The following is a 22,727-nucleotide window of genomic DNA, read 5'->3' on the forward strand; positions in this document are numbered from 1 at the left end:
AAGTGTCTTGTCTCCTATCATCCTGTCGTCCAGGGTATCGCTTACGAATGTCGCGCGATCGAGCGATCCGTCTCCGATCCACGACTACGAGGGACTTCCGGCCGACGGAGGCGACGCGACGTGCACGCTAGGTCGCCCGGAGAGCCAGCACCGGCATTGTTGGCCTGATATGCGACGCGAGGGATTGGAACCGGTCCGCGTGTCGGACAGACTCTGCTGGGCCGTCGGTACGTCGACGGAGCGACCGGTGCGATTCTGACGGGAGGGAGAGACGGCCGACGAAACGATCGTGCTAAGTGGAAGAGGTGACGAGTCGTGTGTGGTCGGTGACGGGACAGTCGAGGGACTCGAACCAATCGTGCCGTGCACGGGGATCCCCGGACCTTGGACCGGGCTCGCTGGACGCGCGTCAACGATGTCGGGCGAAACGGAGATCGAGGTGTCGGTGGTGTCGGAAGAGGACCTGGAGCTCGAAGGATCGAGGAGCAGCTCGACGCCCGCGGAGCTGCTCCTCCAGGAGAAGAACGGCAAGCCCGGCTGCGGGCTAAACAATCACCACTCGTTCAGCTTCGACGTCGGCAAACCGGTGCTCAGGCCAGCCTGCAATCCTCAGTACACGTCCTTCAGCATCTCCAGCATCCTCGGCAGGCCCGAATCGCCGCCCGTCGACTCGACGTCCACCGTGTCCGGCGAGAGGCAGTCCTCGGACGTGGACAGAGCCTCGCCGTTGCCGCAGACGCAGAACTCCCAACGGATCGGATCCGCTTGCGACAGCCCCGGTAGAGGCCTGTCGTCGCCCACGCCTTTGAGGTACTCGTCCACGCAACGGAGCACCTCCACGGTCGGGCACGAGATCGAGAACAGGAACAATACGACCAGTATCGGTATCGGTTGTGCTACCAGTGCTACCAGCCCAGCGACCAACTTCTCACCCCCTAACGACGCAGCTGCGAATCCGCTGTTGGGACACCAAGCGTCGGCCGACTTGGCCATGCTGTCGAGGTACGTTCGCTTTCTATTCGGTTTCCTTTAACAGACGTAGTTCCCGTCGAATCCTTGTGCAATCGTTGCTATGGTAGCCAGTGGTAGAACAGGACTGCGTTCGTTGCGATTAGGTCGTCAAATTGGGACTGTTGTTGTCCGGTGATAGTGTCGATCTCTAACGTTTGCAGGGATCAGTCGCTCTGTGTTTCGTGTCGTAAACGTTAGAAATCGAGGGTTGAGAAAACAAGAATAGATGCACTTGTACATGTTCTTTAGTTATACATTATCCTGTCGAAGGATGGGAAATAAAAGAGTAGTTGGAGTGTTGACATTCTGATCAACAATGGCGCTCGGAAGCGTGTCGTATTGTTGCTGTGAAAATCAAGGTCTAAGCGCGGGAAAATGCGTTATAAGATCGACCCGTCGCATCGGTACGTCACTTGTGTTGCCTAACAGTTGGGTTATGACGTCTCTGCACGTTGTGTTTGCATATTAATTCTAAGAAAAGTAACACACCTATCGATTTCAAATTTTGTACACGCGCTCGGGGGTGCTTTAGGCATTTGCACAAATATGATCAATCGTTAATCATGCCTTGGTTATATATTATTGAAGGAAAAGTTAGCTGGAAGATTAAGACGGTTATATTCATAGTCACTCTGGTAAACAGTTCTCAAGAATAATCTGTTGCAACCATTAATTTTAAAATAGGTATTAGACCTATCCAATTTCAACTTTTACAAATGTTTGTAAATGCTTCAGGTAGTTGTGCACACTTTCGTCAAGCATTATAGATCGTTCATGCTCAAATTTTGTACTGTTACGTCGGAGAACATAGAGAAAATGTTGTTGACAGGATTCTTAATCGTTCTGGTAAACAAACAGCGTCTCACGTCGCAGAGATGTAAAAAGACGCGGAGAAATGCAATCGAGAGCTCTTGTTTACGTACGATTAATCCTCTGTCATGGCTTTTCGTATGATTATGCTCGCGTTAAAAAGTGCGACAGTTTGTCCATATTCTGTTGAGCCATTCAATCGGATTCCGCTATTGTTGCTCGAAGCGTACTGTTTAGCCCGTCGCGTCGCATAGTGGCGCGAAAGCAACGGTGATCTTCGATTAAACCCTCGACAATGCCAATTACTTTTAACTTCTGAAGAAAATTAAGTAACAGAAATAAATATAATAATCGAATACGAATTGCAAGGTATATTCTAACACGAATATCCTCCCAAGTGTATTTATCACCGTGTTAGAAACTGTAACGTTGTAAACAGATTTTCTGGCGACCATACTGACGCTGCAAATGAAAAAGTGAAATCAGGTTTCGAAAACAAAAGATAAACAAGTATATGACCAAAGAATCGCACAGAGTTGCGAAGGGTTAACCTACCGACGGCCTCGAGACTTCGAAACTATCGAACATTTGCTCGTTGTTCGCATAATTTTGTTACAGTAATGTAAACAATGCACGACGTTTCGAAGTGTCCTGTATTTTCACTGTCTTTCGAGCTTGCTAAACATTATTATCTCCGTGATCGTGAAGAATAGTTAATTGCTTTAGACGATCCAACGAAATATAATAGCAACAGCGTATTTGTCGCTGCAATTTACGGTATAGTTCAACTCGATGCAACTAACATTTCGCATTAACGCGTCAATACTAGTGAATGGAGCTATTAATGTTTACTAATAAGGAATTAGCGTGCGCCATCAAGTTTATATATGCGCCGCAATGTGTACCAGCCGCGCATTTAATAATAACTATTTCATCGACGATCATTCTCCGTCGTGAACGATTAACGTTCATCGATGGCGATCTTGAAGCGTCGATGATGACCTCGACCCGAATCTTCAGGTATTTCTCCTGGCCGGACATGTTTCGCGAATGTCATCGATGATCGATGGCTATAGATAGGAAAAGACGCGATCAAACCATACTCGACAGTCTCAAACTTGAACCCTAGTGTCACGAAGCAGATTTCGACACAAGAAGATGACCTCATTTTCGGTAGAAACAAGATTATTGAATATTTCATCTAATACTATCGATAAAATGTTGTTTCGAACAACGCTCAAAAAACTTAGACCCTTCGTGTTTAAATCTTCAACAGAAGCGGGATTATTAAATGCTTTATTTAATATTATAGGGTCTAATTAATTCAAACTCCTCGTGTTTCGATGTTCAAAATGCCAACGCAAACATTCCTGGCTGGAAAAATTTTCTTCTAAATAGAGGTGAGATTTATAAACACTTTATCGATCAGTATCAATATTTAAAACAACGTTCGACCAGCTCATAAACCCATCCAGGAATAACAACAACAATCTGTAAATGGCTCTAAACTGTCTCAAACTTTTCGAGTTACTGATAGGCATCTTAAGTCAAACCTCCATCAAACCTTTGTCAAATAATAGCACAATTCCTTACTTAGCCTAGAGAATCTTTGTTTCTATTCTTACAGGTGTCAGTCTTACACCATTCAACGAGTAGTATCAACTATCAGCGTCTATAGACGATCCTCTATTATCCATTAGTATTTTTACAGTAATATCAACAAGGAAACTATTATCAAATAACTCAAACCCTTTCAAACTCAGTCTTAGACCAAAATTCAATTACTATGAACCAATATCACCTACACTCCTTATCTTTAGTCTACAGGATCTTCTACTCTATTATTTTCTCTTTCATAAACCTTTAAAACTATAGTCAACAAACTCAAATCACTTGAAACTCAATTTTCGACATCATAAATGAATTACTGAAATCTTCTTTTTCATTATTCAACCTTTCTTAAGCCCTTCCACGAATAACGCCAATAACCACTGTCTACAGATCATTTCCAACCGATTCAAACTCTACGAAACTCAGATTTCTACACCGTAATTAAAATCTCTGTCGAATAATGCCACCTAAATTCCTTCTATTTCGCCTAGACTACCTCTCGATCGTCGGGGGTTGCTCACTTCAATTGCTTCCACGACCAACATCAACGATCAAGCTCCGTAGACCACTCCCAACAAACTCAAACTCCTCGAACCTCAGTTATCACCGTCGTAAGTCAAACCGCCATCAAATAATGCCGCCTAAATTCCTTCTGTTTACCCTAGAGTAACTCTCGATCGCCAGTGGGACGTTCGCCTTAACTACCCCCAACGACCAACATCGACAAGGTCCAACCCCTTCCTCGACCAACTCGAACTCGGTAAACTGCAAATTGAATGTGCGAATTCCTCTCGAACGGCTCGGTAAAGCCCTCTTCTCACGATCCGAAGACGCTATCCTACCGTCGGATAGCCCGTTCGAAATTAGGAGGCCAACCGAGCTCTTTTGATACGAGACGCGGACCGCAGATGAAATTTTCGTGGGCGTGAGTGCTCTCGGATCAAGATACACGACGATGCAGGGGACAGTGACGAGGTAGGCGGGGGTTGATAAAGTAGCAGGGAGAAGAACGCGTGCGGTGAGGATTATATTATGTGGGAATGGACCGAGGGGGTCCGTAATGGGCCTATTAGGCTGTCTCATTTAATAACAACCGTAGCAACAACCACCCTCTTACATTACTTACGTTACTTAGGGCCGGCTCTGTATCGAGTGTATCCACGAGGAACCCGAGCACGGCACTGTGCCACGAGGGGCCGCCACGCTGAGGGTTCGAGATGATTTTATCAGATTTACACCCCCTTCCGATTGACGGCTACCCCCGCGGTAACCGGCTGCTCGATGTTCCCGGCTCGATGCCTCCGATTGCTTGTTTTCCACCCGTTTACCATTTGATTAAGTTCCACTCGTATGCACCATTACTCGTCTGACGAACAGGGAAATGGTTTTCCGTGGGGCACCGGCGTCGGTGCCCCCCGCGCGGGGGTGTGTTACTCGGGTGATCCCGATTGCTTTCGGAGGAGAGGGATTCCCGATGATGATTCTGTCGCTCGACGCCCAAACACGATCGCGTCCTGTTTGAGCGAAGGGAACGGGACACTCCGTTCCCGGGTATTTGGCAGGACGCCAAAAAGGGCTGGAAAGTAGGTATTTTAGGGGGAATTTGGGATTTTTGTCGTCCATTGTACCACGCTCTGAGATTAAACGACGTGAAATATTGGGAACGTAGGTGGCAACGGGAGAATTCTGAATGTTAATAACGACGAAATTTTATTTCTGCTGGCGCGGGGACACATATTCACTGATGAAGGCCTTTAGAATAGCTCTGACGACATCTTAAATCAAGAACTAGGGACGAAGAATTTTATTTCCGAATATATGGAATTATTCACGATGGACGGTGTATTCGTGAGGACGCTGTTGAGGGTTTTCCAAAATAAAAGTAGCCGTATCGATCCTCGGATGAAGTTCATGTTTACCCTCAGAAGAGCTAAGAAATGACCGCCAATTGATAGGCAAACCTAGGATAGAAAGGTCGGGGACCTGTTCGAGGGAAGATCGAATATCAGGGGGCGGCACGAAAGTAGAAAAGAATCAATTAGGCGACGGTTGCATAATACATTAGCGGATGAAACACCAGCGTAGTCAAAGTTAAGAAGCCTAAGGTTCCCGGGAGAAATGGGCACCTATCCCGCCCATTTCAGCGCGGCCCCTGGCGTCTTCCGCGAAGAGGAAGCGAGCAACTTCTAGGTTTGATTTATTATTAAATTGGTGCCTACGGTATCCAGCGGAGTCTTGGTCTTGCCAAGGTCGGCTAAGTACACGAAAAGCTTGCACCGCGAAATCTTCCCCGCCGTCTCGACGCTTAACGCCAGCCCTCTACCCCCCCGTACCCCTTCTGTTCGCCCCTAAACTGATACGGTAATAGCATTTCCCCGGGAGAAGAGATTTCAGCAGAAAGGATTCCCGTGTAGAATATTATCCGAATTAGATGCTCCTCGAATTTACCTCGCCTCCGTTCGTTCTACGCGGGACGACGACGCTGCTGGCGGAAGCGCGTTAAGCTCGAGTCGCGATACCGTGACTGTAAACTGCTTTCCGCCGACGAAGGGATACGGCACGAAACGCGCTACCAGCTACGGAGATGTTAACGTTAATATTTGGTAATTTGCTACCACGCGGATTTAACGATGGCTAAATTCCGGGTTGCTTGCCAGGGGAGGAAATTGTACAGGATCAAGTAGTCTGGTTTACGTCGATTACCGAGGCTCGTCCCGTTTATTAGACGCGTTTCGATCTCTCCAGCGGCGCAAAGACCTCTGGCGATCGCTTCCTCCACGATCGATAGTTCTGAATTTACGCTGGGTTCTTAATTGGAATTTTTTAAATACGAATCAACGAAAATGTAGTTGCTGGGGGTGTAAAAGTATACATCGACTCCAATTTCTGAACTTTCTATCACCATAAAGTCGATACCGACAGCGATAAAACATTTTTATTTCGTCCCAGCGAGATCTTCTCGTAAAGAATAAGATCCCCCAGCCGACGCACAACGAGCCCTTAACGAGTAGAAGTTGCAGAAGCGATCCAATAAATTCCGATCGTCTATTATCGGCGCGACCAGCGGATCTCGTGATCCGTAAAAACTTCGCCGAGCCAAATAATTCAACCGGCCGGAGTCGAATTATTGTCCGTCGCTTGGTCGGACCGGGTGCTATCAGGTTTAAATGGGGCCACGACAAAGCTGTATTAAAATTGATAATATTCCTCCGGGCGTGCGAGCCGCACGGAACGCTCCGCGCGACTCTCTGAATTAATCAGAACGACGCCTCGCTAACAGGAACGCGTCTCTCGTTTATCTTCAACATTTTCCACGCGGTCCAATCTAATTACCGCGTGTTTATCCCGGGGAAACGGGGAGCAACAAATGTAACGGGCGTTCCATTAGAAGGAAAAAAAAACAGAAAAAGTCTCGCGAGCGCCCATTGAAACGCGAGATACAGGAAGAGATCGTAAGAATATTTTTCTTTTCCTTTTCCGTTGCTTCTTTCCTTTTTCAGCCCCTCTTCCTTTTTTTCGACTCGCTGTCGCTCTTTCTCTGTTAACGCCAGGTAAAAGTCGCGCGGGCCCCTTTGCAGCGGGGCAACAATATTCAGCAACGTTACCGCAGGCGCATAACGTCTATGCGCAAAAGATCTGGCCGGGATAATCCGCGACAGAGTCGGCCTCGTTAATTACAGCGCCGATGAATGATTCGTTAATTAGCGTGGGATCGCGCTCCAAGTTTCAAAGGAAGGTACGATAAAGCCCACTGTGTATGATCGCCCGTTCGAGGGCGATATGGATGTTCAACGTCGGAAACAAATGTGGAATGAACGGTAGCTGGGAATAGACCACGAATAATAATCGCGTCGAAACACAGTTTCCCTCTCTCTCCATCTCTCTTTGATTCTCCTGTTCCCCTTTGCTCTTCCCGCGCGTCTCCTCGATTCGCCGTTTTCCCCTCCGCTCCCGTTGACGCTGATGACGCCTTCATTCTTCATCGAAATCAAAAACTTGGCTAAATACCGACGGCTGGCGAAATTGAGAAATGCTTGGAAATATTAACGTGGATAATTTATGTCTGCCCTCTCTACATGTTATTATTTAATAATGATTATTTACGATCCGTTCCAACAAGCAAATCGTCAAATGAAAAATTAATTAGACAAGGCTGGTTTGCGTTAAAAAAAGAGCAAAAAGTGTGAAGTATAATTTTTTCGTACGAGCTTTCGTGTTTGGAAAAATTGAATTCGAAATAGACAGTGCACGCGGGATTCGGTCAAACATAGATGTGCCCCATTCGTTTTCAATATCGATTTCCTTGAAAACGAAGGCTCGTACAAAAAAATTTTGTCGCACAATTTCGATGGGGTTTTTCGTGGGAAATTATTTTCTTATAGTACAATTGAACATATTCTATCGATAATCGTATCAAATAAATATTACTGTAATACTGTTCACCCTAGATGTTTGACCAATTTCCTGTTCGCGGAGCCTTGGGGGAATGTTCGAGTTAAGGATCGAGTGACTTTAATTGAATTTGTAATTAAGAACGTTCCAAGATTGCCGGTGAAACAGAAGCGTTTGAGCGACGCGTTGTGTAAAGGGTTAAAAGCGTACAACGAGCTCGACGAGTTTTTAATAGGCGAAGAAATCCTCGCGACGTCTCCGTAATTAATTCCCCGTCGGTGGAGTTAATCCGCGAGTGTATCCTGGTCGAGTTTATAAAGCCCGCAAGCGTCGCGCTAAAGCAATTAAGTTGTTTCCTTGAAATCCAGTGAAATGAAGTTGTCTCCTGTGTAGGCGCAAGCATAAATCCTCCACTTGGCCTGTAACAGGCAGCGAGCGGAACGAAGCCAAGTAGCGGATTTAGCCGAGTACTTTGAAAGCCAATAACTCATTGTTGGGTCATCGTAATGACACCTCACGAGTCGGTACGTAACCGTGAACGTTGTTAACCGAATCGATAAAAACAAAACCTGTCCGCATGCGAACGCTAAAATACCTCCGCGATATTACGCGCCTCGCGTCGCTTCGGCAAAATAAAAATAAACATAAATTCTTTCCTCTTTTTTTTCACGGTGCATTTTTATTTAATATTTAATTTTATCGGCGTTGTCGAAACGAGTATCGTGTTTCTAAATTTCGAATTATTTTGCCGGTCGTATCGTAAATATTTATTTTATTAGTCGATGATCGAAAGTTCGTAATCGAATGGAGGATAAAATTTACAGTTTACATATACGAACAGCATTATTACTAGTAAAAGTGAAACCCCTAAATATCTAAAAATTATTGACAATTTTGCGGTGGAACAGTCCCTCGATCTAAGAACCGTGAAAGATTCAGGACCGATATCCTCCAGCTTCCATCGAGCCTTCAGACCTTGGTTGTAGATTAGCCCGAGGGAATCCCCCTCCAAAAATCAGCGATCCGGCTCCGACGAAAGCCCTCTAATCGAATCTGGAGCGCGCGAACGGCTCGCGACAAAGTTGAAGCTCCGCGAGCAGGAGCCCGAGCACCGATTGCCCGCGGAGCGTTCCGCCATCGTGCGTAATCGACTTCTTCTTGTCTGCGCGCGGGACCAAGCCCCCCCTGTGTAACGGTACACGACAAAACGTATCGTGTTACCGGCGCGATCGTTAACCACGGCATAAAGAGTTTATATTCGAGAATGGCACTTACTCACCGAGCGCAAAGCAACCGGGACGAAAGGTGGAATAATAATCAATACAAAAAAAGGGATAATATCCCTCCGTTGAACAGGGGCACGGAGAAAGGAGAGGAGGGGGGGAGCAGAGAAAGTTTAACGGACAAATTGCCCGAGGATCCCCGCGTTGAGTCGTGCGCCGAAGGAATCCGACTCCGTGCTTGACCAGCGAGAGTAAATCGATACTCGTCGTCGTCGTCGAGGTTGACGATGGGACCAATCCAATCACATGCTCATTAACACATTGTCTGACACGGCTAAATGCTCATCGGAGTCACTAGAGTCCGAATCCCACGGTTTCCTGGACTCGAAGGGCAAATTAAATTAATTCTTTGCAAAACGTTGAAAAGAGAAGAGAGAAAATATTGGAAATACATTTTCTGGTTTTGTTTAATAGATACGATTAGGCTGTTTCTATGGAATACGGAGGAGGAACGGAGAGGGGAAGTTTAACGAACAAATTGCCCGAGGATCTCTGCGCTAAGCCGGGCGCTGGAGGAATCCGACTCCATGCTTGACCAGCGAGAGTGAATCGATACATGGCCACGTTGTCGTCGTTGTCGTCGGTTAGACGTTCGATTCGACTGTATTCGTTCGTCGCGTTTCGCCAAAGCCGTCCGTATCCGATTATGCGGGGGAGTCCCTCCGCTCTTCGTAATCAACGAGTTTCCTCTCTCGCGGACACTCGATCGAGCCAATCAGATCGCCGAGCAGCATGTGCGCCTGGCGAACTATAGTCATTATAGATGCAAAAAGAAACACGATCGAACTACACTTAACGCGTTCTGTGCAGCGTGGATCATGCATAGCCCACTTTGAACTTTCTCTTCAATGATGTCTAAGTATCATATACTCTTGGCTTCATCAACAGGGTTACCAGGGATGTTAGAGATTCAAATACACTACACTGTGTTATACTTTGGTTCGTTTTAAATTAGATTACAGGTTCTTAAATTTCGTCTTCTTATTGTCACAATTATATAATCCTCTAATAAAGAGGAAAGGTTCAGCATAGGTCCCTATAATTAGCTGCTAGTTGTATGGAAATTCCTGTCGCATTATTCAACCGTGACTGCACCGAGACGAATAGAAACTACGGTTGAATACTTTAAACAACGATCCAGCATAATAGAGTAGCAACAGTGTATTTATCGCTGCGATAATTCACGGCATAGTTTGGCTCGATACAACTAACATTTCGCATGAATGCGTCAATAATACTTAATGGAGCTATCAATGTTTACTAATAAGGAATTAGCGCGCGCCATCAATTTTATACCTGCACCGCAATGTGTACCAGCCGCGCATTTAATAATAACTATCTCGTCGATGATCACACTCTGTCATGAACGATCATCGTTTATTAACGACGGACCTCAAGCGTCGACGATGACCCCGACCTGAAACTCTAGATATTCTGGTGGCTAAACATGTCTGTTCCGCGCTTTTGCAAATGGCGTCGATGACCGATGCCTATTGATGGAGAAAGACTCTCAAACTCGATTCTCAAAGCTACGAAGCAAATTGTTTTCACTAGAGACAGAATTACTGACACTTTGTCCAATACTAACAACGACCTGCTACAAACAATGCTCATCCAACTCCCTTTGGATCCAACTACAGTTCCTTTGCTCATCTTAAACCTTCTTCATTATTGGCGGTGTCTTTTTCAAACCAATCCCCGAATAGTATCAACGACCAATGGTCATGGATCGCTCCCAGTAGTCTTTTTTCGGAGCCGGTTGGTGAAAAAAGGCAAGCATATCGGCGCGAGTCGAGATCGTTGGAAGTCGAGAGCGGGTCCTCTCTCGAGGAATCGATCGAGCGAGGAAGAAGCTAGAGCGAGAAGATTGCGCCCTCGAAAAGGGGGGTAGAAGAAAGCCATTCCCTCCCTCCCCGCGGCCATTCAGTCCGCTGGCTACCTAAGAAGACGTAAGCCGCGCAAGAATTAGGCAGAAAAAGGTGGAGCACGCTTCTCGAACGGCCGAGTGTTTGGGTGTTTATACCTGCTCCTTAGAAAAGAAACCCTCCCGCCCTCCCTCCCTCCCTCCCTCCCTCCCTCCTCCCTGCCGCTGAATGCTTACAAACAGGCGGTTGTCAGATTTCTTTTATCTTTCCCGGGGCATCTGTGTGGCCGATGCCTCCGGGCGCTACTCTTCTTTTACGTTTCCTCTTTCTTGTCCTGACGACGAGGCCTCTTCTTCTTGCGCGACCACCCTCCGCGGTCGCGATTATCGATGCCGGAGGAGTTCGCGTGTCCCGTTGCTGGCAGAAACAGGAGCAGTCACGAGAAGTAATTTAAACCAACGGCGACACGCGTTAAGAGGACGATTGATAGTTCTCGGGGATAGACAGAAGCTTTTAGACGACCTGTTTGTACGGTTGTTTGCGAGAGATGAAGATCTTCTTAGCGATATCCTTCCCTCCGTGGACAAGTTTGCTTTGTTTTCCGATCTTCTTTCGTTTGTAGACCGATCGCGGATTTTCGGGGACGAACCGGAGTGGGGACGATGACCAGTGGTTCTCAAATTTTCGACTGAACGAAGCACTCGGCTCTCATTTTCACGAAGGATATTTTTACTTGTTGATCCACGCGTTTGATCTATCTGATTCAATAAATTCTTACTGAATCGATATCGTTGAGGTGTACAATTCGTCGGTATAGTGTTAACGAGGTTATGTATAGGTGCAACATTGCACGGTTAAACTTGAGTTGCTACCGCTGTGGAAATATCTGCCCCTTATTTTTGGCCGTCCTACGAACCTGCAAAGTTTCATCAAAATCGAGAGGGGGACCCTTCCATGGATCTTTCTTCTCAATGGTCCCCACTAGCTCCTCCCATAAGTTCCCCCTGCCGAAAGTGAACCAATAAATACGGCCTCGAAATGTAAAATAGCGAACTCTGCAGATATTGGGAGCCCTAAATTTATTTCCACTAAAGATTAAATTGATTAAAAATTTCGTTTGCGACGTATTGGTGTGCAAAAAAATTAGAAATATTAAAATTTGGATATCTGACAATTTGATTTAGTCCGGTTCTTTGGATCAGGACATTGAACCAGGTTCGTTTATTTTTTTATGGCGTCTCCCTTTGTTCATCCGTGTCCCCTCGTGTCATTGATTAAACCAGCCACGTCGAGCATCGATAATCAATGCACTTAGTGGGTGTTTGTTGGTTCGACGTGGTTCGAATCCGTGCCACGAGAAATTTGGGAAGCCTGTGATTCGTTGCTCATTCATCCTCCATGATGGAGATATTATGTTGCGTTGGGAATTCAATATTTATCCTTCGAAGAGATAAAACACTTTTGAACCGTTAAATCAAAGGTTTTGACCAATAGATTTGTCATCGTTCGAAACAAGATAGAGTCCATGTAGAACGCTTAACCAGCTCGTTCCTTGTATCCAACTCTAAACACAGTTGGAAGGTTTTGTTAATCACCCAATTTGCAGAAATGTGTTGGAATCGTCAGAATCCTCGCAAGGACTCTAATTTCTCGATCACGATGCACAAACTGTCCACCGAAAAATTTCAATTCCGCTTGGACGATCAACTCTTCTTTGATCCCAGAATCGATGCCAATTTATTGAAAATCCCATGAACATTGGGGGGGTGGAGGTTACCGAAATCGATACCAGATTGGTGTCTTCGAACTACAGCTCTCGACGATTAAGGAATCCCGCAGTAATCGATGTACCAGTTCGGTCAGCTCGACCGACAAGCCCCCGCGAGGAATCGGTGACGAGCGTGCGCCGAGCATGTGCAAGAGGAAAGTGCATCGAGCGAGCGATCAGATCGTTCGGCGCAGCCCGACTGCAAGGGAAGCGAGCCAGGAACAACGGGGGAGTTGGTATGGCTTCCGAAGCCTCAGGTTCTACCTACCACCTTTCGGTATTGCCCTGTACGGAACTCGGCTACCTACCTACCTACATTTCAGCCGAACTAAATCGTCGCCGCAAATCGGCGCTGGCGTTAAGTTGCTGCGTCGCGTCGCGGCGTCAAGCGGTCGCAGCTGCACTTAGCACGCTGATCAGGAGTAACGATCGTTACGCGACCATTGGGCAGCTGTAGCCGTCGACCCGTTAAAATGGCTGGTATAATTGAGAGCTCTGGCCATGGGTTCGCGATGCTGGGGTCTCTGGGGGCGGATATGGCTCGCCGAGACCTCTATTTGCGGACACGCCACCGGGTCTCGGTCGTTGCACGACGAAGAAGACTGTTTGCGTCCGTCGTGTGATCGAAGGGGTCGTTTAGGGCTGGGTTAAACAGAGGTCCGTTTGTGTCTGTGCTGTAATCGGGACCTTCGAGCGTGTTGAGGCGAACTGTTGAGAGATGTACCGGTAACAAGGAATTCGAGAAGGTTTGGTGCGCTCGTTGTACATGGACGCGAGTCGTAAAGAACTTGGTTTATACACTGTGCAAGATTGAGTGTCAACGCGTTTGGGCATCTGCCAACGACACTTTTTAGATGGATTCCTCGCTAATTACTTGCTTACTTTGGTCTCATCTACAATACTGATTCACCCTCGTATAAACAAGAAATTCCAATTACAAACATCGATAAACCCTAGTGTTTACGGGAACGTGGCAGTACCTTACACTTGACTGAGAATTCAAACAATAGTTAGCTAACTCTATGCATCGTAACTAGCTCTATTCCTTGTTATAAACAGAGTTTGCTACAGTTCAGAAAGTCGAACGAGCAACTCGAACGCGAGAAGAATTGCTATTGGACTCCAATTTACAAGAGTCCTCGAACTCCTCGCTCTCGGAACACGCTTATTCGAGCACTCCAGTGGCAAACACTTAGCCATCGATATAAGCTTTAATATCCCACAACCGGTGGCTCTCGTGACCCACAGAATCGTCAATGCTGCCATTTACAAGACTCGCTGAGCGATTTCATTCACCGAATACACGTGTCCGCTCGCAGGTACGACTCTCGGGCAGAGTTCACGCGGCGCAGGTACGGCGATTCCGAGGCAGAGGCCTGCAGCCATAAGCGGATTTTCGCTCTTAATAACGAGGCTAAACGAGCGGGGGCCCCGAGTATCATTGTTGCGACGCAAGCGTCGCTCTTAATAGGCATAACTCTCGAAATTCCTTTGAGCTCCAGGGCCAAGTAGCCCGGGGAAATATTAATGGCTTCCGGGGTGGTGGATAAAGTGGAGAACGAAGAAGAGGGGTGGGGAGGGGGGGAGGGGGGAGGGAGGGGGGTGAAAAGTGCAGGCGCGCCTGCTCCTGTATAACGTTCACCCGCGGAACGATCTCTAGAGAAAGAGAGAGAGAATGGGGAATTCACTTCTGCGCGGCTGCGGACTGGATGAAATGGGTTTGGAAACATTCGCCGGTTTTTTCGTGGATAGGGAAGACAGGTTCGACTGAATCGAGCTCGACGCCTCGGACACGGCCACCGTTCGAGTTGTAAACTCGACGGGTTTGCTCGCATTCAAAACGATCCCGCCGCTCTGGGAAACGCGGCCGCTGTTTTGATCCAAGTTTTTTAACGGGTGTTTTATTTAGAGCGCGGCTTTAAACGCTCGCAGGCAAACATTTCGCTAACGGTTTCACTTTTATGGCCCGTTCATGCATCCGAACGGCTCGGAAAAACCTCGCGGAAAACACGACCAAGCGGCTGCCGTGCCGTGGATTTTATAAAACCGTCGGAGTTAAATCGAACTCGAGGCTAAGCCCCGTTGGAGACGTCGTTCTAGCGAAATTATCGTCCTGGAGAGTTAAATGCTTTCATCGGGGGCTGAAACTAATTCGAGTTAGGTGGTGTACAGGGTTTCCTCGAGTATCTACTGACTAAAAGAATTTCTCTAGATACAAATTAGAGGAGCTAATTTAAAATCTGTGATCCGTGTTGGAGGAGCTTTAAGTTTATTAACTCGTATCCTGTGCAGATTGTACACGCGTCAAGGGGTTGGATGTCGGGAAGAAGATGATCGTTGATGAGGGATGAAGCTGTAGAAAAGACTTGAACGCGATAGAAAATATTGATTGCTCAAGGTCACTTCCCCTACTCCGAATCGTCCCCACTTTTGCGCCCGGTGGTTGCCTTCTCTGTTTGCGAGACGGAAAGCATGCGCCTCCAGCTTTGCGCGGTGGATGCAGTGGCAAGGGTAGCCAAGCAGTATGGTGGCTGTAGGCGCTCAGTGACCTTGAATAGCCAATATTTTCCATCCTGAATGCAGTCCTTAATACTTCTTCTTTCTCCTCTGGTCCAGCAATACTATTGCATTGGATCAATGGTTACCAAAGTTACGGTGCACCGAGGACAGTCAGTGTTAAATGATTAACCGTCTCTTCTCATAACATGGTCAATGTTATAACTATATGACATCGTAAACAATCATTTAACACAAAAAGAAAGTCTGTAATATACATGGATAAGGCCACTATATTGCTCACTAACATTAATATATCAATTTTAACCTCATAAGCCTTTTCCGTTCCTAAAGTCGTCTAAGTCCTCAGCAAATAAGATCGCTATACGTATACTTCTCTATTTTCTTGGTCCACCATCAAGAGATGTCCTCGAATGTTGGAACTGGTGGAAAGAAACTAACGGTGGGTCCCCTTTCAGATTGGGCCTGATGTCGTCGCTGATAGCGGGTCGCTACCCGGTGGGAATCGGCGTGGGTGGGGTGTTCTTTCCGTCTACGCTGCAGCACCTTCACCAGCAACAGCAACATCAGCATCACTCGCGGCTGGCGGCCGCGTCGTCGGCGCTGAGCAACGCGGTGCAGGTCACCGGCCAATCGGACATCGTCGATGCCGACGGCATCCGCGGCGTCCTGCCCGGCGGCGCCGGTTGGCCGTTTCCATGGAGGCCGACGCACGGCCTCCAGACGCTCGAGCATCCGTCGCCGAACGACGTCGTGGGCACCCTGAGCCGCGTCAGTCCCGCTTCCGCTTCTTTTCCGCAAAGGGGTGAGTTTGCGCGACCATGTACTGCTCGAAGCTGGAAAGATTCGACCCAGTTTTTTGATCGCCACAAAAAAATATGAAAGTACATGTGCCACGAGTCCAACAGTTTAAGAGTCACGACGCTTCGAAGACTACAAAATTAAAGAACAGCGCGGAATATCCAATTTACAGAGTTCCGTTTAAAAAGAAGAACTCAGTCCCACTTTTTAGACGCATCAATACATGAAATCGAATAAAATTTGCCAAACTGTTGCAAAGTTTTCCGAATTTTATTAACGGAAGAACAGATAGAAACGATTAGATCCGTTTGTAGCACACGTCGATCGTCAAACAGTGTTGAAAAACGCGGGAAGATTTTATTTATCGACGCGTTTTGTACCGAAAAATCAATTACAAACGAAAATGTATCGACGGTATCAAAACGTGCCTCGATTCTATCGCTAATCGAGACGCAGGGATTTCGATTTTGTTTCTCGTTACGATTCCACTGTTGCGGTTTTTCCGCGTAACTCGATGATTTAGTTACGTTGGAGTGGCTTTTTTTCCAACCCTCTGCGGTTCCGCCTACAGTTTCCGTCGCGGTTTCACGGTGTTTGGGCTCGTCCAAAACTGGATCGGCATATAACCAAAAATTAGATCGATCCGGTGTTTCACTATTCGGTAAAAATAGTGCAAACACCGGATGCCGTCGCTCTTTCAATAAATCGATCGACATAGTAACTTTTGGGACAATTGTACCCCGATATTTTTACACGCAGAATTTACTATTCCATCGAAATCGAGATTAGAAATGAAATTTTGTTTGAAAGTGTAAATTACATGAGAATATCTCCCCTTAGAAATTGCTTTCGTTCAACGACAATGGGTCGATTTGAAACATAAATGAACATTTTGAATTATTCCATGGTCATGATTATGCGTGAAATCGCGTCGCATCGTCGGATCATAAATTTAGGCTAGTCGAGCATAATAGATCCGTAAACATTCACGCGACGAACGAGCAGGCACTGAAAATCGCGCAAGTAAATACAATATTCGATAAACTAGAATAGCTGTCGATATACCTATCGACGAGCAATGATTCCAAACACCGAACGATTAACGCGATTGGTTCGTTAGTATAATTACTTCGATCAACTATGCGCGAACAGATTCCAGGTCAATTATGATTTCTTCTTTGAATTACAGCAACCGATATTTCGAAAATTCGAGCTACGCTACTCTTTCAATTACAATATTACACTTTGCGTCGTCTTCTTCCTATCATCAAAATTTAATTCACGATAAATAAATTCTTCGTGAACAGTTAACCATTTGTAACACCATAAAGTTTTCACAAATGTATTAGCAAAACAAAGAAATAACGATCACTGCGTCTGAATGTGAACACGAAGGGGTTAAACGGGCGGACATGATTTTATTGTAAATATTTGCCCCTAAACGACAAACTGGGAGAAAATAAAACTTACGGAAGATAAGTCAGCCGTCGAAAGAGGGAAAAAAACAACGATTTCGTCGACCACGGGAGAGGATACAGTCGCGAAGACTTAGGAGGAAGTCGTCAAAGCGATCGCCTTGTTTGATTTCGCGGCGCGTCGAGGAAAACCAAACGGGGGATGTTTTCGGGGGCGAATCGGGTCCCGCGTCGATGATAGGGCGAACGTCGCAAGACGAGGATCGTGAAAGAGCAGAGAACGGAATGGAGAGAAAAGGGCAAGGCGAGGGTCTGTACACGTTATACGTAAGTGTATAAACGCGAGCGTGGACGGCGACCAGTACGGCTTCCACGGCTTCCACCACGACAAACGAACGTCGATCGCCTTACCCACCGATCGTTTTACTCTTGCCACTTCGCCAAAATACTTGCCCGCCTGCTAGTTGGTCGCCGTTCGCGCCTAGACGACGATAAACCCCGTCGAACGGCTGAATTTTGTCGGTTGTGGTTTCACCCTCCATGCACAGTCGTGCTCCAAACGCACTAAATGGTTCCAAAATAGTTGACGCGAGTCGGGGATAAACATAATGAACACTCGTACATATGTACAAATGTATACATTAACGTATACAGGGTGTTCGGCCATCCCTGGGAAAATAAGACAAAAATCAAGAATATCAATTTGTTGATTGAGGCTTCGTTAAAAAGTTATTAAAAAATTAAATTAAAAAATTTCAAATCCTTCACGGAAAAATTATTTTTGGTTGCACAGGTCAATTGCAATCATTTTTGATGAGTACACATACCCCCGAAATCCTACGTACTTTCGAGAAAAAAATTCTTTACCGAAAATATACTGTGTGGCCGGAAATGTTTCTATAACTTTTTAACGAAGCCTTAATCAACAAATTGGTATGCTTGATTTTAGTCTTATTTTTACCCCTAGAATCTCTCAGTAAAATTTTTCCCAGCGGTCCAGACGTGCAATTTTTAGATCTTGTCTGTTATTTTTTAATAAAAAAACCGTAGCTTGCTTTGTATCGTGATTCCGTACGTGTGTTTACTGGTGTTCGGAGTATGCACAGTATTTTTTTCAAGTAAAAATAATGAAAATTGTACCAGCTGCAGATCATCGGAGAAATTATTCCCCGTAGCTAACACGTTTCTATGTTGGAATATTTTTCAAAAGACACAATTTGTACAATTTTGATACTTTCGGTTCTCCGTTACTTTTAATTAATTGTATTATTGTTTGCCTTAAATTTATATAGGACACATTAGTCCTCTATTCATTCGCAATTCCATCACGATTGGAATTATTCGATCGTTAACTTGCGATCGTAAATGAACGTTCATTAACGAAATGCTGGATTTTACGACGGATTAGCGAAATCGCGCGTAGCGTAGAGCGGGTTTCGCGCGAAAGGCGCGAAGTATCGGTGCTGAAACGTCGAATATATCCGTCGATCGATGAAAAAGGTTCGCACGGACGCGCCTCGATCCAAAGCAATTACGTCAAAGTGGATAAATAGAATATTAATTAGGAGAATATCAATCGACTACATGTTAAATGCAATGCCGCCAGAGATGAATAGCCACGTGATTAATCGAATATGCGCCGCTGGAACGAATGTATTCATCGACAATATCGAAAGGGATCTCGTCGTCGATCCTATCCACCGCCGCCGCACAGAAACGCTTTAAAGAACCGGTTAATTAACGCATTTGGCGCGTCAAACGATTTGCAACAATCACGACAGCCAAATGAATAGCGCGATTTGCAAAATCATAGTACCTTTGTTCCTTTGTCACTTCCCATCGGTGTACATCATGCACGCAAACGCTCGATTAAAGTTTTTGTCGTTAATAGTTTTCTCAAAACCCGTTAACGTTATCATCACATGGAAATTTATAAGCGTTCTTTAACCGAGATTCTATTTGCAATCTTAAAACTCGCGTTGACCTCGCTTTATCGGTGACTAACGCAACCAAATTCGATTAAGTGGTTTCTACTTCCAGAAGGTCAATATTTGCATGGTTTGCGGGTTATTAGTGTAACAATACACCTATTAGGGTAGCCTGTAAATTCGAGGATTATGTTCAACCTTCGACGTTCAAGAAACCACTGCATTACCTCTACATCTTGAACAAAATTCTACAGAATCGTTATTCGAGGTAGATGTACTTTATTCTTTTTGCAATAGGAAGGATTCGAATCCGTGTTATCCGCCATTGATCTTATTTTCCACGATGGCGACCGAAGTATTTAAACATTTATCGTTGGAAATCCACGGGAACCGATACAAAGTAGCTCGAGAGGACAATAATGCGTTCGTTTTTAGTAGGCAGGGTGGCGGAAGGCTGCTCATCGATATCGATTAACGCTTCAATTTGCCGGCACGCGCGCGCGTACACGATAATGGAAACATACGCTTCGAATCCAGCCGATGATCGGTAGTTTATTGTCATTGTGGCAAATGCAGAGAGCCAAATGGATACTATAGCTGGCGGGCGTGTTATAAATTTCTGCGCGGTTCGGCCAGAAACAATGAAACGACATCGATCGAACGTCGTAGTACTGCCCCTTAGTGCTCGCTATTCTAGGCAGGCATGCGTTAGGGGATCTAGGGCAGCTAGGGGAGCCGAAACGTGTTTGTTATTTCTTATTTTTTAATTTTATTATATCGTCAAGTACATTAGTCTTCGTACGAGAATGTTTTCGCTTGCTCGTAGCTGTTATCGACTGCTAAAACTATTTTTTCGGTTGCGTTTGATCGACCAAATATTTCGCAAGTTGTGGTTTATGTTTAGCCATAGACAACAGTACAACTTTTGGTTCGGATTACCGACGACAAGTATCGATAACGTAAAACGAATGATAGTAGGCATAAATAGAGTGAAATGTTCAGCAACTAAAATAAACTCGCGTGAAATCGTTTCGAACTAAAAACATTTCGGTCGAGAAGGTAGGTTTAACTTCTTTTTAGTTTACTTATAACGGTTAGGGGTACCGCTTAAAAGCGACCCGAGTTTGTTGACGAGCACGACTTTCTTAGTTCGGACAAAAGACCTAAAAGAATGCGAATGTTGCTCTGCGTAGACGATCTGGACGACGAGAACGGGGAGGACCGTCTGCACCGAACGAGGAGTCCGTCGTCGGGGGACGAGGGCCACGACGACCTGGGGGACCAGGACGACTGCCAGGAAGCCGACGGCGAGGGTGAATCGACGAACTCGACGGGGATGCACGGCGGCGGTGGCACGGGGAACGGCGGCGGCGGTGGCGGTCAGAACAGCGTGCAGGTCGGCGTGGACGGTCGCGACTCGAACAGCATGAAACGAAAGAAGAAGACGCGCACGGTGTTCTCCAGGTCGCAGGTGTTCCAACTGGAGAGCACGTTCGACATGAAACGCTACCTGTCGTCGTCGGAGCGCGCCGGCCTGGCGGCGTCGCTGCGATTAACCGAGACCCAGGTGAAGATCTGGTTCCAGAATCGTCGTAACAAGTGGAAGAGGCAACTGGCCGCCGAGCTGGAGGCGGCAAACATGGCGCACGCCGCGCAGAGACTGGTCAGGGTGCCGATATTGTATCACGAGGCGTCCGCCGGGACCGGGGCGTCAGGCGGCGTCTCGGTGTCGGTGGCCGCGCCGCCGACGGCCGCTGCGCCAGCGTCGGTCGCCACGTCGGCGCTCTCCCACTCGGTCGGCGTCGGCGTCGGCACCTCCTGCCCCCCTACCACCGCGCAGCCGATCTTCTACTCCCATCACCATCAGCACCACCATCATCATCCGGCTCACGTGCAGGCGCACACTCTCCTGCCCCACCAGGTACACCCACAACCGCCGCCACCCCCGCCACCGCCGCCTAACGGACAACCACCCCAATCCTCCTCGCAATAACACCGTCCGGCTCACGAGACCGTCGGCCCGCCGCAACCAACCGCCGCTGACAGCACGATGTCTCTCTCGCGACTCGCCACGATCGCGTTGTCCGGTTGAACACTGGCCGTCGGACGTTCTTGGACCATCCGGGTGGTCACGGGACGATTGGGTTGGTTCCAAGGTTGCTTTTTCTATTCTATCAGTTTTTTTTTTTTTTCAATTTTTTTTCACTCTCCCTTCTCATCTGCTATCGAAACTTTACTCGTGGAGGTTTTCGTGTAGGTGGTCTGACCGGGGGTGGGCCAGCGGTGGCAGACAACGATTTTCATTGGCGAGGAACGGTATTTGATAGTAATTGGGTTGCAAGAATGGATCAAAGTATTGGGTCGTCCTGCAAGTTTCCATTTTTATTCTAAATGACCACGCGTTATGTTCTCCAGTGTAGTACAGTATATTAGATATATTTTTATTACGAGTATTTGCTGTCTTGGAAGCAGTAGTCTAACTTCTTAAAAATAATGAAACTTAGCTTTTCATCAAATGTACGTACAAGTATTATAGAATGGAGGTGATAGTTTACGCGTATCTATCGGGGGGAAACAATTCAGTCTTGAAACGAGGGACTATTGTACGCAGCAGTAGAAATAGAATCGTCGTCTACCATTACTGACCCTCCTCTAGTCAGGCTAGAAGACGAAGTTTGAAGTCACAAACAGAGACGAGCAAATTATTGATCCAAACACTAATTTCGAATAACAAGTAGAAGATGAACAATTTTTAACTAGTTATTTTGTCAATAAAAATAACATTCCGAATTGAAAAATATACCTATTAAATAGAATAAATATTGAAGATAAATCCCTGTACGGTGTTTTCAATCGTGATATATTATTTGAATAAAATTTTGCCCATCTCTGGTTATGAGCAATTTGATAGATAGTGCTGTAGTATTTCACTGAAGCTGACGAGAGTGGGTGCATGGTTTTATTTTTGTAAAGAGATCACCGTGAAAAGTAATACTCGATGATGAATATAGTAGTCGTTCAAGACCATTTAGGAGAATACAAAATTAAAGAACAAAGTCCTCTTTCCATTACTTTATTTTAAATTTTAATTTTGTACATAATGATTCCAATCGTGCCAACGTGATTCATTGGCGGCTATATTAAAATTAATTATTGAAATATGAAAAACCACCTCAAGTAGATCAAAGAAACGATCGAAGTTAGTGTCTTTTAGGTTTACGAAACTTATCCCCTCGGTGAAATTTTCAAAAATCTACGACTCGAATGAGATCTCTTTCTGCCATACATTTTATACAGTTTTGGTTGATTCCACCGAACCAAGAATT

General features: G+C 46.1%; 1 protein-coding gene across 1 annotated transcript; it reads left to right on the forward strand.

Moving 5' to 3' along the window:
* The first annotated feature begins 297 nt into the window (after positions 1-297).
* On the forward strand, positions 298-21,394 carry LOC122405271 (homeobox protein Hmx). The gene is made up of 3 exons (XM_043409874.1): positions 298-1,002; positions 15,716-16,062; positions 20,595-21,394. Exons 1-3 carry the CDS (start codon positions 416-418, stop codon positions 21,392-21,394), a joined length of 1,734 nt encoding a protein of 577 aa, XP_043265809.1. The 5' UTR covers positions 298-415.
* Positions 21,395-22,727: the final 1,333 nt, after the last annotated feature.

This window comes from Colletes gigas, unplaced genomic scaffold, assembly GCF_013123115.1.
Source record: "Colletes gigas isolate AHSC1104 unplaced genomic scaffold, ASM1312311v1 Colletes_gigas_Sc00004, whole genome shotgun sequence".
Classification (NCBI taxonomy): Eukaryota; Metazoa; Arthropoda; class Insecta; order Hymenoptera; family Colletidae; genus Colletes; species Colletes gigas.